This window comes from Macaca nemestrina, chromosome 18 (assembly GCF_043159975.1).
Source record: "Macaca nemestrina isolate mMacNem1 chromosome 18, mMacNem.hap1, whole genome shotgun sequence".
In the NCBI taxonomy this organism is placed as follows: Eukaryota; Metazoa; Chordata; class Mammalia; order Primates; family Cercopithecidae; genus Macaca; species Macaca nemestrina.
In genome coordinates this window covers 76,746,036-76,768,744 of record NC_092142.1, presented here as the reverse complement: position 1 = coordinate 76,768,744, position 22,709 = coordinate 76,746,036, and the positions used below count along the sequence as shown (strand labels likewise).

The window sequence follows — 22,709 nt, the reverse complement described above, 5'->3', positions numbered from 1 at the left end:
TGAAGGAGTCATTGAGGAGCAGAAGCAGAAGCGAAAGGCTTCCAGTTCAGATCTGTCTCTCTGCAGAGCTCTCCCTTGTTCCAGCTAGTTTCCACTTTCTTGGTGTTGCTAAGACAAGCGGTTACTAAGAGGAGGCTATCCTGACTGATGGCTCATGCTGGTTTGAGAGTCCTTCTCTTATTCTGCAGGAAAAGATACAGAGACAATGGGAAACACCCCGACAGAGCTCGAGCTTGAGGATGTGAGTATCGATGAGCTTTCCTTTTCTTGGTAAGGGGTTTGGTCTTCAGCTAAATGTGTGTTTTTGCTGATTTTAGGGGGATTCTAAAGCAGCACTGGTTCATCTAGCTGGCCGTAGCCTCACCCAAGGCCACAGTGAGTTTTCTTAGTGCTAATATATTTGTAGAGGGAGAATTGTGGAAACCCTGGGAGTCACCATGACTGTTGTCATCTCCTCCTAGCGTTAGGTAAAAGTTCAATCTGACCAGGGGTGGGAGCCCACCTCAACCCTCTTGAAACCGTTAAAGAAATGGCCTCAGATAGTCTGATTCCAGATACAAATAATTAATTCATTACACTTGAGATAAGTGCTCCAAAGGAAACAAAGTTACGGGTGCATAACAGGGGAACCTACAAAGTGTGGAAATATTAGTTGAACTTTTCAGGGTTCAGTCTCCTCAGCTCCAAAATGGGTATAATATTAGTAAAAGGTCTTTATGAAAACTAAATGGCATAATACACACACAATGCGCTTAACATGGTGCACGGAAAATGAGGAAAGAGCAATACATGTTCGCTCTTTAACAGAACAGATTGGTTCCTGACCTGATGGAATTCACAGTTTAGCAATCAGCAGTTAAATACTGACTCATTATACTTCAGGAAGCAGGAGGAACAGCTGTCTAAGGAGGAAACTGAGGGGAAAGAGAGGCTATCCCACTGTCAGTGAGTGTCCTAATCCCCGGAAGGGGTGAAGACCAATTGATGAATGTGAAGAATATCATCTTCAGGCCAGGGGCGATGGCCCACGCCTATAATCCCAGCACTTTAGGAGGCTGAGATGGGTGGATCACCTGAGGTCAGGAGTTTGAGACCAGCCTGGCCAACATGGTGAAACCCCGTCTCTACTAAAAACACAAAAAATTAGCCAGGCGTGGTGGCAGGCACCTGTAATCCCAGCTACTCAGGAGGCTGAGGTAGGAGAATCACTTGAACCCGGGAGGCAGAGGTTGCAGTGAGCTGAGATTGCGCCATTGCACTCCAGCCTGGGTGACAGAGTGAGACTCCAACTAAAAAGAAAAAAACAAAAAAAAGAAAAGAATATCATCTTCAGTGCCTCAGAAGATAACGAGGGTCTAACACTAGCATCCTCTTCTTCACAGAATCACAAAAACTCAAAGATACAGCCTCAGTCCCACAGCGTAGCTGATGGCCTCCAGGGTCAGCACAGAGTCTAATGAACAGAATATTTCAACCACCTTGACAGTGGTCTCATGGTCATCACTGCAGGCTGGCTGCTCACACACCTCTTCTTCGACTTTGCTGCATCACTTCCATTTCATTATCAAAATAGCAAATATGTCCAAGCCATAGGTTCAGCTCCAGCCTCAGAGTGCAGAGGCCAGCACATTTAATACATATCCACTTCATCTCATTATTTGATTCTGCTAAGAAAAAAAAATAATTTGGGTGCAGCCAAAATGCACCCAAATTATTCCTTTATTACTGGGCCTCCGGTGATGGCTTTTCATCATCTCTTGCCATCTATCAAACCGAGAGAGCCATTCAGTGTGCTGCTGCAAGGAATTCCATCTCCAATATGACTGAAGATCTTAAGTCAAAATTACAGAAGGAATATTAGTGCCAGTTTTCTCCCATATGGCACCCTAACTGGAAACGAGTAGGTGACTTATTTTTTTGGTGCAGCCACAAGTCATGGGAAGGGACAGAGTTTGAAGGGTGGGCTTGGTGGTAAACAAGCCAGGGCAAATTAGCAAAAGATAAGTCATACTGAAAGGAAAAATATACATAATCAAGAATAGTAAGTTCTCCCTCTAAACCAAGTCCAACAATGTCCCTGTTTCCTGTTATATTCTAAAATAATTGGTTATTTATTCAATGCTCGGGGTTAATGGAGTGAGCTGCGTGATCTTTTCTTTGGGGACCATGTGGAGGATTGAAGAGAAGATAGTATTTCTTATGTGTAGCACTTTCAGGGTGAGATAGTGTGCCTCTGGTTATATTGCTTACCTGGGGACAGAAAAATGTAAATTCGTATATAAAAAAAAAGAAAAGGCTCATTTACGGCCTCTTCCTCAACGTGTATCTGCTGTCTTATCTGGACACCATTGGCAAAACTACTGATAAGTGGGATGAGATTTCCAGACATTTTCCGTAATAAATTTGGAGCATATTGATATTTTCACAGGATACTGAGGCTCAGACACATTGAGACTGAGAACCAGGCTCCAATTCCATTTCAAGGGCATTTTGGCACTGCATTTTGTAGAATTCTTCTTTAGTTCTCCTGTCCTGCATTTATTATCGCAGTATTTGGGGGCTGGGAGTAGGGAGTGAAGATCATGAGACTGTAAAGAGGATAAACAAGCTCTGGTGATTTAAATCTGGGTTCTGCTAGTCCTAACTACCCTTCTGACCTCACAGAAAATTACTGAACCCTCTCAAACCTCATCTGCAAGGGGATAACAATCTTTGCTTTGCAGGGCTGTGGTGGAGGCTTTAAAAAGATAACTTCTCCATGGTTCTGATCATAGTCGGTTCTCAAATGTTCATTCCTCCCTAGGGGAGCACTTAGTTATGAGTAAGAGCTCTTGTACCTGATTTGCATTGGTTTTTCTGACTCCAAACGACTGCAATTTTGTGCAATTGACTTGCGCACAGGTTCTGAGTTTTTATAGATTGGTTTCTATTTGATTTGCGTTATAATAGTAGGAAAGGTCATACATCTTTTTACAAATTAAAAAAGGAGAATTTTGAACACATACGAAAGTAGTCAGTATAATAGAATAAACCTTTTTGCCCATTTCGCTACTTCCAAAGCCATCAGTCCATGGCCAATTCCATTCTACTTATCAGGTACTTCACTCTTTAAGATCTTCTTCATCCAAAATGCTACTTTCCCAATCCCTGAAATAGTTAGGGATTTATAAATGATCACTTAAATGTACCAGTTAAGTGACTCTGAAGGAGCCAAGCTATGTAATAGAGAGTCCATTTCCTCCAAACTTCTGTGTTTTGTAGTTGCATTTTGAGCTGAAGATGATGAGAAAATGAGAGTTCTGGATATGGGAAGGGGCTACGCACACTTAGTTAATCCAACACCAAACACTTTTGTTTAATAGCTGCATGACATGACTAAAGGGGGAGACAAGATTTGTCCTGCTCACTGCACCAGAATGTTTCCGGGAGCAACCAAGATAGTCCATAAGAAAGGCATGAGACCTTAATGACTATAAACATTGTCAACAGTCCAAATAAGAAGACAATAATAATAATGCATGCCATAGGTTATTTCAAACACTTCTTTCTGCATCATCTTTTGTTGTCTCAATGGATTCGAAATGAATATTACTCTTCAAGTGAGAATCAAAACATTACCTCATATCCTTTCACGCTGTCCCCCAGAGCTTCAACAATCCCAGAACACTCAAATCCTGGCACCAGGGGAGTCTTGGGAGGGTTGTCAATATTCCCTTGTCGCACCATCAAGTCAATGAAGTTTAATCCACTGTGAAAAGCAAACGTGAAAGGAGAGAAATTCAACATGAGATCCAAAAGAAAGCACCGACCTTTTCTTTTCTTTTCTTCCTTTTTCTTTTCTTCCTTTTCTTCTCCTCCTTTCCTCCCTCCCTTCTTCACTCCTTCGTCTCTCTTTTTTTTTTTTCTTTTTGGCAAAGTATCACTAAGAGTAATGCCACTTAGCTAGATGTCACCAATAAAGCAAAATTCAATTACCTCTATGCAGACAAGTAATACATTTGTGGCAGTGAAAGCAGTAGCTGCAGAGTTTACACTGATTCAAGAGATGGCCCCTTTGTCTTCTCTCAGAACCTGTTTATGCTTACTCTAAAAACACATTGACTAGCCTGGCTATTAGAATTCCTAGTACTTAATCAAAGGTAAAAAATTTACCAGGAAGAGGTTATAAACAGACACATGGAAAGCAGCCAGACCCAACGGCAACCAGCCAGTGCCTGAGAAAAAGAAAGAAGACCTAACTAAAAAGGTCTCAAAACAACCAACCATCTCTCCTCAATCATCACGCACACTTACACCAGCACTATGCATAAACAGCTCCCATAATAAAGAATATGAGCCATCAGGAGATAACATTATGTTCCGCTGGAGGAGACGGGACTCAAAGAGAGATCAAAGGAATGCCCCAATAGATATGGAAATACTGGAGTGTTTCAAAAATCTAAGTTATTTCCAGATGAGAGATATTACTGGAAATTTCTGATTAACACATTACTTTTGGAATAAGAAAGTTATTAAAATATATCAAAGTCATCATAATGGAAAACCATACACTTGATTCCAATGATGCTATTAGCAATGCTCCTGGACTCTTTTTATTTTATCAGAACTACTCTTGGGAATTTCATTTAACACCCATTTGCTAATCACATGGGAAAACACATCTCATTAAACATGGATTTTTTCCCAACAGATGTGGTTGTAATGTACTTTTTTTTTTTTTTTTTTTTTTTGAGACAGAGTGTTGCTCTTGTTGCCCAGGCTGGAGTGCAATGGCTCAATCTCGGCCCACTGCAACCTCCACCTCCCAGGTTCAAGCAATTCTCCTGCCTCAGCCTCCTGAGTAGCTGGGATTACAGGCGCCTGCCACCATGACCGGCTATTACAGACGGGGTTTCACCATATTGGCCAGGCTGGTCTTGAACTCCTGACCTCAGGTGATCCACCTGCCTCGGCCTCCCAAAGGGCTGGGATTATAGGCATGAGCTACTTTGCCCAGCCTGTACTTTCTGTTTTTAGAAGCCACCATCTCAGAAAGACTCGTACTATAGAAAGTACACTCTTCAGTGTGACCCAACATCCATTAGCATCCAACCACAGCTTCTTTTCCAAGCTAGATGACTTGAACTAGTTCTTTTTTTTTTTTCTTTTTGAGATGGAGTTTCGCTTCGCTCTTGTTGCCCAGGCTGCAGTGCAATGGTGCGATTTTGACTCACTGCAACCTCCGCCTCCCGGGTTCAAGCGATTCTCCTGCCTCAGCCTCCCAAGTAGCTGGGATTACAGGTGCACATCAACATGCCTGGCTAATTTTTGTATTTTTAGTAGAGATGAGGTTTCGCCAAGTTGGCCAGGCTAGTCTTGAACTCCTGACCTCAGGTGATCCGCCCACCTCGGCTTCCCAAAGTGCTGGGATTACAGGCATGATCCACTGTGCCTGGCCGACTTGAACTAGTTCTTAAGCACGTCTTTCCTATTTCTTCCCTGATCTCTTTGGACCCAAGGAAGCATCTAACTCCACGTGTGTCCACTGGTCTCACTTAGGAGTCTCATACAAAGGGATTGAATAAAGATGAGTAAAATCTTTGAGTTTTACTCAAAGAGTCTCATACAAAGGGATTGAATAAAGATGAGTAAAATCAATTTCCTTGAAGTGTGGGCTCAAAACTCACCACCTTCTCAAAGTTTTCCCAACCACAAATTAGAGAAGTTTCACATACTGTCCCAGCCGGTGCTTCTCTAAAGTGCGCCCTCCTTGAAGGCAGCCATATGCCTCATATTTCTCTGCTTCCAGTGTGCCTGGCATGCATCGGACCCAAAGAAATATAGTAGGGATTCAAGTAGCATCTGCTGAATGAAGAAAGAGTCATGGATATTCAAAAATATGTGCTGCCAGTTTGAGTACTAATTCCTTTTAAAAAGCAGTCAAAGAATGTTTGGAGTAATGGATACGTTTCTGAATGATATGTGTAGACTCCCAAAGGTCCTACTTTAACAGTTAGCAGTTATCCAGGTCAGTTATTAACTGAAATGTTACCCAATAACATGGCCAATTCCTTAAGAGCTTGGGGAGCGTGGGGTACAAATCCCAGTTCTACCACTTCTACCTCTATAACCTGGGAAAAGTTACTGAACTTCTCTATGCCTCAGTTTCCACATCTGTAAAGTGGGAGTTAGGATAGTACCTACTTCACGGGGCTGTCATTGAAAATTAATGCACATAAAGCACTGACATGTGGTGCCAGGTACGTAGTCAGTATTCAATACATGTTAGCCTTGAAATTTGCATCTTCAGTTAAGAAGGCAGAAGTATGTGATATATTTTAGGAAGACACTCATAAAAAAGGTTAAAAACACTTTCAGAACTGACATGGAAAAACTTCAGCTATCTCTGAACTTCACTTGTATAAAACGACTGATTTTCTGACACAACCAAATAAATAAAGCATCACTGTATAACAGTAAAGGAAATTTCTACATCCTGAAACAAGCACTCCATCTCATTTAATGTATATTTTAGCTCACTGTGTTTTTCTTTGCGTGAAAACCAATGATTTCCCAAGACCCTGTTGGAAAAATGCTGGAAGAAATTAGTTGCCATTTCTGCAAACATGGCAGCCCCCTGGAGAAGGCCTCATCTTTGACACTTAGTACGCTGCTCAACTGGGCTGCCTGCATTCGCCATCCAGCATGAACTGGGCCCAGTGATGGTAAACTGAGAGTCAGCTACTTAAATTCCAGTGAGAAGAGCCTAACGCTGACTTTTCAAAAGCCTGTAGCACCCTGTTTCCTCAGTGAGGCATTAGGTGATTCTGTCAGGTCATGGAGAATGCCCCCTATTTTTAGGATGTGGGTGTATTTTAGAGACAGAGACCAGGACAGGTCAGTATTGTTTATCTCCACACAAAGGGGATGTAAATAATTGTTAATAGAGTACCCCCAAGTGTTGGATCAAACCTGTTTCTCCTGATATGGATATAGCTAGCTTTTGCTGAGGGTTTAGTTTGTGTCAAGAACTGTGCTAAGTGCTTGACTTTTGTTATTTAAGACTCATCAATACTCCTCCTATGAGGTATGAACTATCACACTAATTTTTCAGATCAGAAAACTGAGACCCAGAGAGCCTAAGTCACTTGCTTGCCATGACATCTTTTCAAAGTGTCAAAGTCGGGATTTGAATTCATGCAAAGTCTAGAACCTGACCCCTTAGGCAACACGCTCTACCTCTTTATGGGAAACTTCTCTATGCCCCGCCCTTGCACATACAAGAGCCATGTTTACAGCTCTTTATATCTTCCCCTTTGCAGAGAGTTGATTGCACCAATGTGGGCCCACTATTGGAGGAGTGGCCATTCATAATCTAGACAGGAACCTATTCCTTAAACTGAATAAATGAGCCGGTCCAAGAACTGGCTGTTCTCTGTAAAACTATGAATTGGGAAACACACATCAAGAGAACGACTTAGCAACAGAAAGGATGTCAAAAGACAGGAGTGAGTGAGAGAGACCTAGTTGACCCGAGCTTTGGTGAAGCATACGTGGAAAAGCCAATAGATGGAAGAATTAAAAGAAAAAACATGAAGAGCAACAGAGTCAACCCAACTCCCTGCACCGGGATGAGGCTTTGTAGACTTCCATTGCCGAGTTCCCTATAATGAGCAGAGGTCCAGTCTCTGGGCTTGGGGAGGTCCAGCTCCATCACACCTCCTGCTCTCTGATTTCCATGAGTTCCTTCATTACTTCACACATGTGTTTATAGCAGAAGCTCTTTGTTTGGATTACCTGTGTGGTCCCTGTCACATGAAACCAAAAGATACAAACTCAAACGAATACCATTATCAATCACTCCCAATCACGCATTGGGACAGACATTGTTGATTCTATTTATTCTTCCTCAGACAAAACAAATAACTTTGTTTGTTTAGAGATAATAAGTTATTTGCCCAAGGCCACACAGATAGTAAATAGTGAAATCTATGAACTTAAAAACTTGAGTCTAATCCTTTTCTTTTTCCACCACAACAGAAAAAAAAAAATAAAAACAAAACAAAACAAAAAAAAAAACTGCACAATTACAGTTTCCAGTATTCTCTAAGGTAATATGATTCTTAGTTAGAATGTTTTTGGGGGTGGCAATGACTACACCTGATTACTCAGGCCCACAAAGGGAGTAAAATTTTTATACAGCTCTTAAACATTTGAGATCGTTGCAAAAAAAAAGACATAGTGTTGGAAAGTGCCTGACATAAAGTTCTGCCAGGTAATCCTATTTTTCTCAAAGATTGGTACAATTTTACTAAATAATATAAGACTGTCTCAGTTTTCTTCTCATACTAAATTATTAGTCAGAGGCTAAGTTTAAAGAGTTATTATTGAGACATGGCATCTTGAAGGAATGAAGACAGAGGTTTGAAAAAGAGACCCTGAAAAGCTCAAAACATAGAATGAGGGATCTGAAGACATGTGAGGGAAGATACAGGAAAACTGGGGGACAGTTCCTTAAAATAATAACACTTTCTTCTGTTTGTATAGTACAGCACAGTTTGTCGTGTGCTTTCATACACATCTCATTAAACTTTGTAACAAGCTGAGAAAAGCAAGAAGTGCAGATACCATTAATCCCATTAAATAGATGTGAACATTGAGCCTCAGATAAGAAAACCGACTTGTTAAAGGCAGCACAACAACACTGACAGCACATGACAGAGGCAGAGTTGAGACCTGAGTAAAGGTCTTCCAACTCCTTGTTTTTTGTGTATCCCATAACACCATGAAATCTCAAGTAAATCAAATGTTACTAAAATAAAGAATTTTAAGATTGAGGAAAGCCGGGGCATGGTGGCTCACGTCTGTAATCCCAGCACTTTGGGAGGCTGAGACAGGTGCATTACCTGAGGTAAGGGGTTCGAGATCAGCCTGGCCAACACGGTGAAACCCCATCTCTACTAAAAATACAAAAATTAGCCAGGTGTGGTGGCGCACGCCTATAGTCCCAGCTACTTAGGAGGCTGAGGCAGGAGAATCGCTTGAACTTGGAAGACAGTGAGCGGAGATCACTCCACTGCACTCCAGTCTGGGCAGCAGAGCGAGACTCCATAAAAAAAAAAAAAAAAAAAAAAAAAAAAAAAAAAAAAAAAAAAAAATTCAGGGACAAGAAGACTGAAGGGAAGCAGTGAAAGGAAACAGATGCAGTTGCTTCGGTTTTAGTCTCTGTACTGCCATCAATTAGCGGTGGAGTTTGGCTAAGTCTCTGAAACTTTCCCCAGCTCTCATACTCTGTTTGTTTGATGGTCCTTTATCCTGTGGGCTCTGTTTCAAACATTATCAAAATCAAAGCTTAGGTAGAGAGGGAGAGACACTTGGTGGTCTTGAGAAAAAAGACATCGACTTGTATGCTTAGACTCAGAGCTAAAAGCTAGTCTTGGCCTCTACACTTTCTTTTCTGTTATCTAGTAAGTGAGGAATATCACCCTGTCAAGTCTCCTGAGAGACATTTAGCTGCCTTTATTTTTGTCCTACCAAAGTCAACAAACATTGCTCCCGTGATGATACTGCTACGTGTTAGGTATTAAGGGATGGAGTGTTTTAATCTCCATTTGGTGCAAAAGGGAGGTGAGGCCAAGAGAGAATAAAGTAACTTGTCCAAGGTTATATAATTGGTACCAGAACTGGGAATATGAGCCCTTTTTATATGACTGCCAAGCTTGAGTTCTGACCGCCAGGCTGTCATTGTGTGATCTATAAACCATGGTAGGTTTCTGTGACTTCTTGTCCCCAAAGTTGATCGTTTGGAATATTTTTTGGGATATGCTAACAATATCAAATGAAGACACATTTGATTTCTTAAAAGACATCACTAAGTGGATGACAAAAGAATCAGCCCAGCTATAGTTTATTAATTTTCCAATTTGAGGTGAAAAGTGACTCAAAAGAAGGAGTTTAGCAAAGAAGATACAGGTAGCATGGAGATGCTCCCTTGTCTTCTACTCTCCTGGTGAAAGGAAGGCAGGGGTTGCTCATGTGAAAAGATCTTAGGCCTCTTGCTATCCCGTTCCTTCCTCAGGTTGTTGGTATCCTCAGCACCAATCATGAAAATCCAAATAGCGTCAGATCAGTAAACAAATCTCCTTCTTCCGAAACCTACTTCTCTATTGATGCAGATTATAGAGCCCCATCCTACATTTTCATATTACACTCAATAGAAATCCCAAGTCTTGCTCTGTCATTAGCTCAATTAAGAGATAGAGTGCCAAAGAATCTTCAGAAACCCACTGTTTTATTAGGTTGGTGCAAAAGTAATTGTGATTTGTGCCATTACTTTTAATACTTACTGTAGGGATTTTGTTAAGTATATAATTTGCTACAATATATATTCACGACTTTATGAAGACAGTATTTTTTCCTCAAATCTCAGCACAAGGATTGGCTTTATGGATCTTATAGGCTCAGTACAGTATATACATTGGTTATCTTTATTTCTTTGCATTGGCTGTTAGGAAGCTCTGAGCCAAATTGATCACATTCATTCTCTATATCATTTTTGTTGTTGTTGTTTTTGAGACAGAGTCTAGCTCTGTCACCCAGGCTGGAGTGCAGTGGTGCGAACATGGCTCACTGCAGTCTTGACCTCCTGGGCTCAGGTCATCCTCCCATTTTGGCTTCCCAAAGTACTGGGAAGTGTGGGAAGTGCTGGGCCACCATGCCTGGCCTCTATATCATCTTAATACTCAACTTCATCTTAATCTCTGAATACTTTGGAGTTTCTACTTTTTAAATCCTTACACTCTATTACCAGTATTACTAGTATTGTGAATGGTTCTCAAACTTTATTGTTCATCAGAATTTCCAGGAGGGCTGGTTAAAACACAGATTGTTGGACCCCACCTCTGAGTTCTGGACTCAAGTAGGTCTGGGGTGAGGTCTTAAGTTTTTCATTTCTAAGTTTCTAAGTAATGCTGATGCTGCTGATCTGGGAACCACCCTTAGAGAATCACTGTTTTTTTTTTTTTTTTTTTTTTTTTAAAGCTAATTCAAGGCTTTTTCTAAATGAGACAGAGTAAAAATTAAATGGTTAAATAGAAAGTAAATGACAGTTCTCATTGTCCTCCAGGGCAGTTGAATTTTTGATCTTAGTCCAGAGGATTATAGTTATCCTTGCTAGATTTGGTGTTATTAGATTAAGTTCATCATTCTCACTTGTCTGTCTCTTTCTTGAATCTTAATTCTTTCATCAAAAAAAAAAAATAATTCTTCCTCCTGGATTTGTATCCTGTGAAAATGTGGTTATCATGACACAAACTTCTACATCTAAGTTGCTGATAAAAATATCAGACAGGCATTCCCGTTCCTGGTTACTAAGGATGTTTGTGAAGACCATGAAGGATGTCATGGAGGAAATTTAAAACACAAGACTAGCTGACACCCTTTCTTCAAATCTGGAGCTCTCATGATTCTATGAAATAGCTCCAAGACACCTTGAAGTCATGTGTGGTAAACTCGATAAAGACTATGAACCCTTTCTCTTTGTGAGTAATGGCAGTAGATCCCCTCCCTCCACCCATAGCTGCAATTGCTGAGAAGAGGGGGTGAGCCTTGAATACAACCACTTTTTTAAATGCAAGTCAGGATCATTTTTTTTTTGACATTTATTATTTTCTGAATGTGCACATCCTGGCCCCAGCTCTGAGAGTCTCTTTAGTGAAAGCACATACTCTCATGTATTGTTAGGGTTGCAAAGGAACACTTGAGTAGCCCAATGTCTGTTGTTCCCATGGAAAAAAAATGATCCAAAAAGGATGGACTCTTTCTGAGAGGACTCTCCTATAGGGCTTTGTGACTGTTGGAGGCATCCCCAAGAAGCTAACAGAAATCTGACCATTCTAATTTCTCTGACTGTGGAGGATGGGAAGGAAAAGAATTGTTTTTTTCTTTTGTGGCTAGTAATTGTAATAGGAGACTTTCATGGGGTGCTTGCTATGTGTCAGGCATGGTGTTGAGTGTCATTTCATTTTTTACTACAATGATAAACAATGCTAAGAGATCAACAATATTACCCCCATTTTACGGAGAACAAAACCAAGGCCCATTGAGGTTTACAAAATGTTGGTTTTACCTGGTTTACATTGCTTGCGAAAGCAAGCGATGTGTAAATCCAGGGCCTGTGCTCTTGACTAACGTACTTGGCTCTCCTAGAGAAAGATCATTGCTCAGTTTTCCCAGTTACAAAGACAAGACCTCTCCACTCAACTAGCATATTGAGCACTCACTGTATACTATGCCGTATACTAGGTAGTGGATGCCCAAAGTTAACAAGGGGTTCCAAATTCTCATGGGGAAACAGAATCATAAAAACTGATCATGGCCAGGTGCGGTGGCTCACACCTGTAAGCTCAGCACTTTGGGAGGCTGAGGCGGGTGGATCACCTGAGGTTGGGAGTTCAAGACCAGCCTGACCAACATGGGAAAACACCATCTCTACTGAAAATACAAAATATTAGCCAGGTGTGGTGGCACATGCCTGTAATCCCAGCTACGCGAGGAGGCTGAGGCAGGAGAATTGCTTGAACCCGGTGGGTAGAGGTTGCAGTGAGCCAAGATCACACCATTGCACTCCAGCATGGGCAACAGGAGTGAAACTCTGTCAAAAAACAAACAAACAAACAAAACACCTGATCACAATGCGATGAGTGGTCTTCTAGAGCAATGGACCTTTTTGGCACCAGGGACCAGTTTAATGAAGACATTTTTTTCCATGGAACAGGGGTGGAGGGATGGTTTCCGGATGATTCAAGCCCATGACATTTACTGTGCATTGTATTTCTATTATTATTACACTGTAATATATAATGAAATAATTATACAACTCAGCATAATGTAGAATCAAGTGGGAGCCCTGAGGTTGTTTTCCTGCAACTTGATGGTCACATCTTGGGGTGACAGGAGATAGTGACAGATCATCGGGCATTAGATTCTCATAAGAAGGGCACAACCAGCTGGGCGCAGTGGCTCATGCCTGTAATCCCAGCACTTTGGGAGGCCGAGGTGGGCGGATCACGAGGTCAGGAGATTGAGACCATCCTGGCTAACATGGTGAAACCCTGTCTCTACTAAAAATACAAAAAACTAGCCGGGTGTGGTTGTGGGCGCCTGTAGTCCCAGCTACTTGGGAGACTAAGGCAGAAGGATGTGTGAACCTGGGAGGCAGAGCTTGCAGTGAGCCGAGATTGCACCACTGCACTCCAGCCTAGGTGACAGCGAGACTCCATCTCAAAAAAAAAAAAAAAAAAAAAAAAGCACACAACCTAGATCCCTCACATGCGCAGCTCACAATAGGGTTCATGCTCCAATGAGACCAGTACCAGTCTGTGGCCCGGGGACCCCTGTTCTAGAGTGTAGGCAAAGTGCTCATATAGCCCCCAGGGCACATGCTAATATACAATATAACCATGAAGTCAAAACATCAACCTCCAGAAAGTTCTCCCCAAAGAATTATTCCAAGTAGTCCTCTGCAATCACCAAAGCTAAGTTTAGATCTTTAGCGTTAGCTTTCTGGCTCCTCCTCAAGTGGGTTGCTTGACTTTGGGCCTTAGTTTTGCATCTCAACAATGGGATAGTAACATACCCACCTTATGGGCTGTTGTGTGGATTGCATGTGACAGTATATGTAAAACAGAGTACCTCATACACAGTAAATGCTCAATAAACATGAGCTGCTTTCCACATCACTGTCATCACTATGACACAAAGAAAATGCCATAGGTCAGGTTCCCTGGGAAACAGACTCCGAGACTGAGATTTGCAGCAAGAGGTCTGATAGGGAGTGTTCTAGAAGAGAACTCCTGGATGGGCAGGAGGGAAGCTGGACTGGGGACGGGGAGAAGTTGAATTCTGATATATCAGTAAAGTGGTCTCAGTTCATCCTTGCAACGTTCCAGACATAGCATGGTTCCTTGGGTAATACTGAATCAAGGCAAGGGAACTGAGCCTTTGCACCCCTGAATCAACCAGTCGGGAATGAGGGCTGCCCCCAGGGAGGGGGTGCAGCCTTGGGGAAAGAGACTACCTTTGGCTGAGAACAATTCCTCAGGAGAAACCGGCTGTGAGCTGTCGGCTGCCATCACTCCTGGTAGCTGGGGCAGTGAGCACTGAGATTCTAAAAGGATGCTTTGGGGTGGTGCACACCAGCACCCACTACGAGGAGAGTGATGTGATCTCCCCTTTCAGGGTTTATTCCCTTGTGATCACAGAGCAGCTGTCACTGATGGTGAATTTTTATGAGGCTTCTTTGCACAGCGGTCCCTGAGGAGGAAAGATCTAGTGGTTTCTATAACAAATGGTGCAAAGGCAGGAAAGAGAAAGATCTTTAAATGAAAACCTGAAAGAATGAGAGGAGGGGGAAAGAACCTGCTGGGATCAGGTGCTTCTCACAGAAAGCATCCCTTAGGAGTGGGCATGCCCCTTGCTCCCATTCTCTCAGCCCCTCTCTGGTCCCACCCCGCCTTCCTATGGAAGGGAGAAGACAGCACAGAGTGGCCACGGCTTGATTTCTCCCTGGAGCCACCAAGGACTAGCGTCCCTATGGAGAAACAGTCCATTTTTTGCTATGATGTGACAGCTGTTTCCTAAGGTATGGCTGCTGATAAAAGTAATGTTTAATAAAAACAGTGGTTTCCATAGAAAAAAAGGAAGTGAAGATTAGAAAAATAAAGAGATCAGGCCGGACACGGTGGCTCACGCCTGTAATCCCAGCACTTTGGGAGGCTGAGGCGGGCAGATCATGAGGTCAGGAAATCGAGACCACCCTGGCTAACACGGTGAAACCCCATCTCTACTGAAAATACAAAAAATTAGCTGGGCGTGGTGGTGGGTGCCTGTAGTTCCAGCTACTCGGGAGGCTGAGGCAGGAGAATGGCGTGAACCCGGGAGGCAGAGCTTGCAGTGAGCCGAGATCGTGCCACCGCACTCCAGCCTGGGTGACAGAGCAAGACTCCGCCTCAAAAAAAAAAAAAAAAGAAAAAGATAAAGAAAGAGATCAAGGAATTTAAAAAGGGGGCAGAGGCTGGGCACGGTGACTCACACCTGTAATCCCAGCACTTTGGGAGGCCGAGGCGGCCAAATCACCTGAGGTCAGGAGTTCGAGACCAGCCTGACCAACATGGTGAAATTTCGACTCTACTGAAAATACAAAAATTAGCTAGGTGTGGTGGCTCACGCTTGTAATCCCAGCGACTCAGGAGGCTGAGGCAGGAGAATTGCTTGAACCCGGGAGGCAGAGGATGCAGTGAGCCAAGATCTCTCCATTGCACTCCAGGGCAAGATTCTGTCAAAAAAAAAAAAAAAAAAAGGCAGAGACTAAGGAAACGATAACAGAAAAAGGCACAAGCAGATACATACACACAGGATTGGTAAACTGCTTGGGGAAAATATATGAAAAAATCACACTTCAGGGCTTTCTATGTGTCTGTGGGAAGTCAGAAATAACAACACTAGCAGAGAGGCAGGCATCAGATAAAACACCATCAAATTCTCAACAGGAAGCTTTTACCAGCCCTCTGCCTGGGAACCTTAACCAGCGCTGCATTTGTGGCAGCCTTTGCCAGCTCTGGGCAGAGCCAAGCGGACCTCAAGCGAGGCTTTGTGCCAAGCAGACGCAGCAAGGGAAGGTGCGCTCTTTGCTTATTCTGCTCTCGTCTTGCTGATAATATGTTCATCAAAGCACTTAACTCCCAATCCATGCAGGGTCAAAGAAGCAGATGTTTGATTCATTTTCTCATTGCCTCAGAACTGAAGCTTTTGTTTTTGTTTCTTAATCTCAATTGAAAACTTGAAAATGCCTAGGAAAATAGGCATTGATCTCAGAAGATCTTGGGAATAAATCTTCTTTTTTCTTTTTTGATTTGCTCAAGCGCCGGTTTTGTTATCTCAAGACTGTGAGAACAGACTGACACAAATTTGCTGGGGAAGAAAAAGCTCACAGTGACCAAAGCAAGGACACTGTTTATGCACATCTCAGGTGGCAGCTCTAATTTGAGAATAGCCAGAATTGTCTCGGAGAGGTCTTAGGATTCACCTGAAGAATCCACCTGTGTTCAATCAGAGGCTGGAAAGGGTACGTTGGGATGCTCAGACTCCCCTCCCACACTGCTGGCCCGTGGCTCTTGACACCAGTCCTCTTGGTGACCAGTTCCACATAACCCTGTCCACCCTCCCTAACCACTATTTTAAGATAAACAAGCCACTGCAGCCATGGGAGACATACAGAGTTTTCTGACCCATCTGATTTTATTCATAATCTACCACTTTACACTAGTAGTGCTGTCATTGCCCCACTAAGATCCCTTTCTCCATAACATATGCTGGGAGAAAAAAGTTCTCTTTGCACTGGGACTTGCTAAATTTGTACACCGCTGCTGGAGCTGAAGACCACCACCTTTTCCATCCTCAAGAAGGAAGCTCATTGTAGCAGGAGCACAAGATGCTAACCCATGAGGAGAGAGAGGATAAAAGATGGAAGGGAAACGAGAGGGGAAAGCCCAGAATCCCAGGGACAAACTCAACACGATGGCCAGCATGACTGAAATAAGGACAGACAGGAGGGAGGAGGTGACTTGGCAGTGATGATGAGGGTAATATAGGTTGGGGATACAGTTGTACGACTTCTTTGTTTCTACCGTGTCTGAGAAAAGAAATACATTCAGATCATATGTCCAAATTAGTATTCAAAACACACCTCAGTAGTATTTCCAACGTAGAACAAAACGGCCAAGGAGACACATTGAGAATCTAAATGTCTAGAGCCAGTTTTCAGCAGAAACAGAAAAGCCGGGTCCAAAAGTGTCCAAAACAAGCACTCCTGGATGCTGAGACTAACTCTTTTGACTTTGAGACCTGGAGTTATTTACTCTCAGCACCTCCTCAGCACACAGCAGGAGGTATTTATTGCTAAGGTCCCTGTAAAGGTTAACATCTTTATGCTCCACATTTGATGTTGACCAAGGCATTGACTTCAAACAGGTGCTCGGCAGTGACTGGTTGCATAGAACATTTAATGTCCTTCAATTTAAATTCAACAGACCCCTCTGTGTTTTGGGGCTTGGCTAGGCACTAATGTCACAACAGTGACAATGACATCTCTGCTTTCCAGGACTCAGAGATCAACAAAGGAATGACTATACAGCATGACAGTTCCATAAGAGGAGGCTGTACGAGAGTCACAGCTAGTGCAGAGACGGTAGTTCTTAAATCACGTGACTGGGATCAGGTTCTTCTCAAAGAAAGTATCACTGAATGAGTGTGCCCCTTGCTCCTGTTCTCTCAGCCTCTCCAGCCCCATCTCACCTCTCCACGGAGGGGAGAAGATAGAGTGGTGATGGCTTGATTTCTCCTCGGAGCCAAAGATGGACAGGGTCCCCATGGAGAAACGGTCCATTTTCGCTACAACATGACAGCTATTTCCTAAGACATTGCTGCTGATAAAAAGAATGTCTAGCCGGGCGCGGTGGCTCATGCCTGTAATCCCAGCACTCTGGGAGGCCGAAGCCGGCAGATCATGAGGTCAGCAGATTGAGCCCATCCTGGCTAACATGGTGAAACCCTGTCTCTACTAAAAATACAAAAATTTAGCCGGGCGTGCGGGCGGGCGCCTGTAGTCCCAGCTACTTGGGAAGCTGAGGCAGGAGAATGGCGTGAACCCAGGAAGCAGAGCTAACAGTGAGCCCAGATCACGCCACTGCACTCCAGCCTGGGCGACAAAGCGAGACTCCGTCTCAAAAAAAAAAAAATGTCTAGTAAAATGGTTGTTTCAATAGGAACCAAAAGGAGATGAAGACTTGAACAGACACGTCCAAGAGAACGCTCTGGAATGATGGAAATGTTCTGTGTCTGCAGCTCTCCAATATGGTTGCCACTTGGCCACGTGGTATTGAACACTTGAAATGTAACTAGTGTGACTAAGGAACTGAACTTTTGGTTAAGTAATATTTAAGTCTAATGGATCCTAAGGAGGAGACAGGAGCACCATCTCTACCCTATTGTCTTCCCTGTAGACTTTGAGCAACTTTAGGGCACAGGGCTTGTCTTAAAATCCACCTTTCAATGTTCAGTGCTTAGCACAGGGCACATTAAAGGCTGGCAAACAATAATTTCTCCACTGAAGGTGTAAGTAGGAAAATACCTAGGAATGATTTGAGAGCCCTCTTCTTTCTTTTTGCAAAAGAAATAATCTCTTAGCCGTGCTTGGCTGGCAGCCCTGCTGCGTCCACTGCTGTGATGGTGAGAAGGAAACTGAGAAGATCAAAGACTTGCTTGATTGATGCGCTTCAAAAAAAAAGCAAGGATTTACTCCTGGAAGATTAAAGACTAGATATGAAAGGTGAATAAAGATTGCCAAGAAATAGCAAGAGCAAGGTTTCAAAATCTGGAAGAGTTTGAAGACAGCAGAGTTTGGAGGGAGCAGCGGCACTTGTGGGATGTACACAGGAAAAGAAAATGTTTGAGAAGTCTTGTCCATGCCGTGAATGGATGCAACTTTAGTGTGTGTGTGTGTGTGTGTTTGAGGTGGGGTCTCACTCTGTTGCCCAGACTGGAGTGCAGTGGCACGATCTTGGCTCACTTCAACCTTTGCCTCCTGGGTTCAAACAATTCCCTGCCTCAGCATCCCGAATAGCTGGGACTATAGGCGCCTGCCACCATGCCCGGCTAATTTTTGTATTTTTAGTAGAGACGGAATTTTACCATCTTGGCTAGGCTGGTCTTGAACTCCTGACCTCATGCTCCACCCTCAGCCTCTGAAAGTGCTGGGATTACAGGCATGCGCCACCGTGCCGGGGCAACTTTAGTGTTTTCTAAGGGACTCAAGACTTTGACAGTGCTTTTCAATTATTTTGGAAGCTAGGTCTCCATTCAAGAGCAAACAGGCCCAGCTATCTTAAGGACACAAATGGAAAAAAGATGACCAGGAAAGAAGCCTGCTAAAAATGCAAAAGGAAGATGTGGAGTCTCCCACATGTGCTGCTGGCTAAGGACAGAGATGCTGAGGCTCAAAGCGGTGGGAGGGTGAAAATTGCCTTTGCCATTCATTTCCTATGTAGTAGTAGTCCCGGAGCGGGGTCAGACAGAGAAGGCCTTCAAATCTGAAAGGGCTGTTTCAGGAAGGTGGGCGCATTGATGGCTGCATCATGCATCCTCGATTCTGGCTACAAAACGTTGAGTCAGAGTTTATTACGAGGTCCCCAATCGGAACAATTTTAGTGAGTTTAACTGAGCGGATAAAGGAAAACCAATTAGAAAATCATTCAGACCAATCACAGGTATGATAGGTTTAATAGCTCCCCATTAGCTGATTGAAGTAGGTGTAGCACAGATAAATGAAAAACATTTCTTTCCGATCCTAGATGAGGGATGCTATTTTTTTTTTTTTTAATGAAAGTGTGTACTTTGATGGACAGTCCACTCAGAGATACAAGTGTGCCTGTGTTGGGAGGAGGGGCAGGAGTACAGACAGTGCGGTTTGAAAGTCTCATCAGGGCTCCCTTGAATCATACCGCTCAGACTATCTGGGCCAGTGGGGCTGCCCCACAATGTGTTCATTTGCATGAAGAGCAGCTATGTCTTCTGGGAACAATAACAAACCTCATCCTAAGGGAAAAAGTGAGTTGGAGAATACAGGTCTGGATGAAGCAGGCAGAGAACAAATAATGGAAAGCTGAATGTTTAATGTTGTCGTTCCGCACCATTTAAGGTGTTTTTTAGCTCCAGGAGTTCTTGCCTGGAACAGAGCAGTGAAAGGTAGTGACAAGGAGCGCGAGAGGTGTGGGAGCTGGAGAAAAACAAATGCTGGTTTGAAAGCAATGTTTCTGTGGTTTGTGTGATGATTGGTGAGTTCATTCACTTCCTTGATCTTGGTTCTTCATGGGTAAGATACTTGGTATCACAGACATCACCATAAAACACGGCATAGAGCGGGCAGATCACCTGAGGTCAGGAGTTCAAGACCAGCCTGGACAACATGGCAAACCCAATCTCTATTAAAAATACAAAAATTAGCCAGGTGTGGTGGCACATGCCTGTAATTCCAGCTACTCAGTAAAGGCTATTATGGGGCCAGGGGCAGTGGTTCACACCTGTAATCCCAGCAATTTGGGGAGTCAAGGCGGGCAGATCACCTGAGGTCAGGAGTTCGAGACCAGCCTGGACAACATGGTGAAACCCCTTCTCTACTAAAAATACAAAAATTAGCCAAGTGTGGTGGCACATGCCTGTAATCCCAGCTACTCGGGAGGCTTGAGGCAGGAGAATTGTTTGAACCCGGGAGGCAGAGGTTGCAGTGAACTGAGATTGGGCCACTGTGCTCTAGCCTGGGCAACAGAGTGAGACTCTGTCAAAAAAAAAAAAAAAAGCTATTATGATAATAGTGAAATATAATTAATGTATCTTTCCTATTAACTCCAAACAGTGGGAGCATTAAATATACAAGGTAGCATGTGCTGCTTTGTAACCTGCATTGGGGGGAAAATGTGCCACAGCCCAAGCAGGGAGCCTGACTTTCTATCTGGAACAGGGAGAAAATGGGGACATATTCTGGGTAGCTTTGGTGTATGGCAGTGGGAAAAGAACAAGACCATAGGAAAGGTTCAGGATCATTTGGGGAACCAGGAGAACTGTGTTTCTGAGTACCTACGCAATACCTCTTAGGCAACCCTTGAAACTCTCTGTGGGTTTTGAGAGGTGCAGTTTGGGGGTCCTGATACCTACGGAGGGTAGGGACAGAATCGTAGAAATATGGTTTTAGGATTTTAACATCCAGGTTGGTCGGCCTTAGAGTCCCCAGGCATACATGATAATCCCATGTATTGCAGGGATGCTTGAGTGATTGCTCATGGAATAACAGTCATTGGGGCTGCATGGCAGGTTCTCTCTAAGAGCTTTGGTCTGCGGCACTCGATGGAGCCAGATGTCAACAAGGAGAAAATTACAGAGCATCTTGAGAAGTCAGAGACCCACATTTCCCAGGCTAGAGAAAGTAGTTATTAGCACAAAAAGTGCATTTCGCTTCCAAGAGAATAGATTGTGTTAAGGAGAAGTAAAACTCCTGAAAACATAGTTCCTTTGGTATTCTTCCAGGTTCTCACTCAGAGATCTGCATGTGAGAGGCCTCAGGAGAGATTTAGGTTCTTGTTGGAGAAAGCTGAGATGAAGAAGGGAAGCTTGAGCCCCACTCACCAGGCATGACCACTGTTTGTATCAGAAGGTCATGTTTACTAGAAAGTCAGTAATATATTTACTCATTCTTCAGGTTTATTGAATGCCTACTGTGAACCACGCACCATGCTTGGCATCCAACAGTTAACTGATCACAGAGAAAAATCTTAGAATTTCCAAGGTTACCAAAAAGATTTACAACACGATGGGTCTCAAAGTTGAAAATATATGTTATTTAATGTGACTTAATAACTGTGCTGAGAAAAGTACAATCACAGGAGAGGGAATGAACCTGACTTCTCCAGTTCCCCTCGGATTCTTCACTTTTTACTGGATGAAGAAGAGTCTTACATCCACCCATGATGGCTACCATTTAAATTAGTCCCATGTGCTTCTTATCCCCCACCTTCTGGTAATTACTCTCCAATCCTTTTGGAGTATTTACCCTCTCCTTTTCCCCCAAAACACACACACACACACACACACACACACACACACACACACACTCCAATCCTTTTGGAGTATTTACCCTCTCCTTTTCCCCCAAAACACACACACACACACACACACACACACACACACACACACACACACACACACCCGGGGCTGTCAGATATGATGCTCACATTCTTTTAGACCAAGGTAAGACAGCATGAGGCACAGGTGTGGTCAATCACAGCTCCTCATTTTCTTAAGCCAGAGAGAGAAAGAGGAGAGAGAGGGAGACAGTGGAGAGGGGAAGAGATGGAGAAAGTGAAAGGGAGAAAAGGGGAAAGACAGAGGGAGGGAAAAGAAGGGAGGGAGAGAGACAGAGAAAGAGAGGGAGAGAAGAGGGAAGGAGAGACAAGGAGAGGAGGAGCAGGACTGGGAGAGGAAGAGAGGGATAGAAATCTCCAGGGCCTGGTATGTGATTTGCAAAGAACCAATCAAATTCCTTCCTTAATACATGAAAACTGGGAGAGAAAAAAAGTTCTCTTTGCACTGGGGCTTGCTAAATTTTTACACGGCAGCTGCAGCTAAAGGCCACCACCTTTACCAGCCTCGGGAAGGAAGTTCATTGCAGCAGGAGCACATGAAACTAACTTATGAGGAGAGAGGATAAAAGAAGGGGAAGGAGAGGAGAAAGTCTAGAAACCCAGGAACAAATTCATCGTGATGGCCAGCAGGGCTGAAATAAAGAGAGGGGAGGCCTTCCTGCCCTCTGAAGATCTCTAAGCTTGGTCCAGTTTCTAGCACACAGTAGGAGCACAGTATATTTTGATTCCATTTCCTCTCTTGTCCCTTCAGGAATTAATCTTGATCTTCTTGTATATGTCATGACACAGTGGCACATCCTGCTTGAGCTACTTTTGATGTCAGGGCTTTGTAATCTTTGGGGGATACAGGTGGAGTCTGAATGAGGGACTCTATTCAGAAAACTTTATGAAGCATGGAGGGACTTTTTAATGTCCTATTTCTTTGTACCTCCTCCCCACCATTAATATCTATCAAACACATGTTATACGACACACACACTT

At 43.4% G+C, this 22,709-nt stretch overlaps 1 protein-coding gene and 1 long non-coding RNA gene across 4 annotated transcripts in view; one reads left to right on the top strand and one right to left on the bottom strand.

The window, feature by feature from the left end:
- The window catches only part of LOC105491238 (vesicle amine transport 1 like), a 186,294-nt gene that overhangs the window by 153,438 nt on the left and 10,147 nt on the right, over positions 1–22,709 (bottom strand). Inside the window, exon 2 of the mRNA XM_011757442.2 lies at positions 3,619–3,748. Coding sequence (XP_011755744.2) covers positions 3,619–3,748 — 130 coding nt within the window. The remainder of the gene's footprint in view (positions 1–3,618; positions 3,749–22,709) is intronic.
- Positions 103–22,709, top strand: part of LOC105491237 (uncharacterized) — a 77,675-nt gene continuing 55,068 nt past the window's right edge. For 2 of the 3 annotated variants that reach the window (XR_011616582.1, XR_011616584.1), the window contains exons 1-2: positions 103–241; positions 318–375. This is a non-coding gene — a long non-coding RNA (uncharacterized lncRNA). The remainder of the gene's footprint in view (positions 242–317; positions 376–22,709) is intronic. The other variant, XR_011616583.1, reaches the window with a different exon arrangement.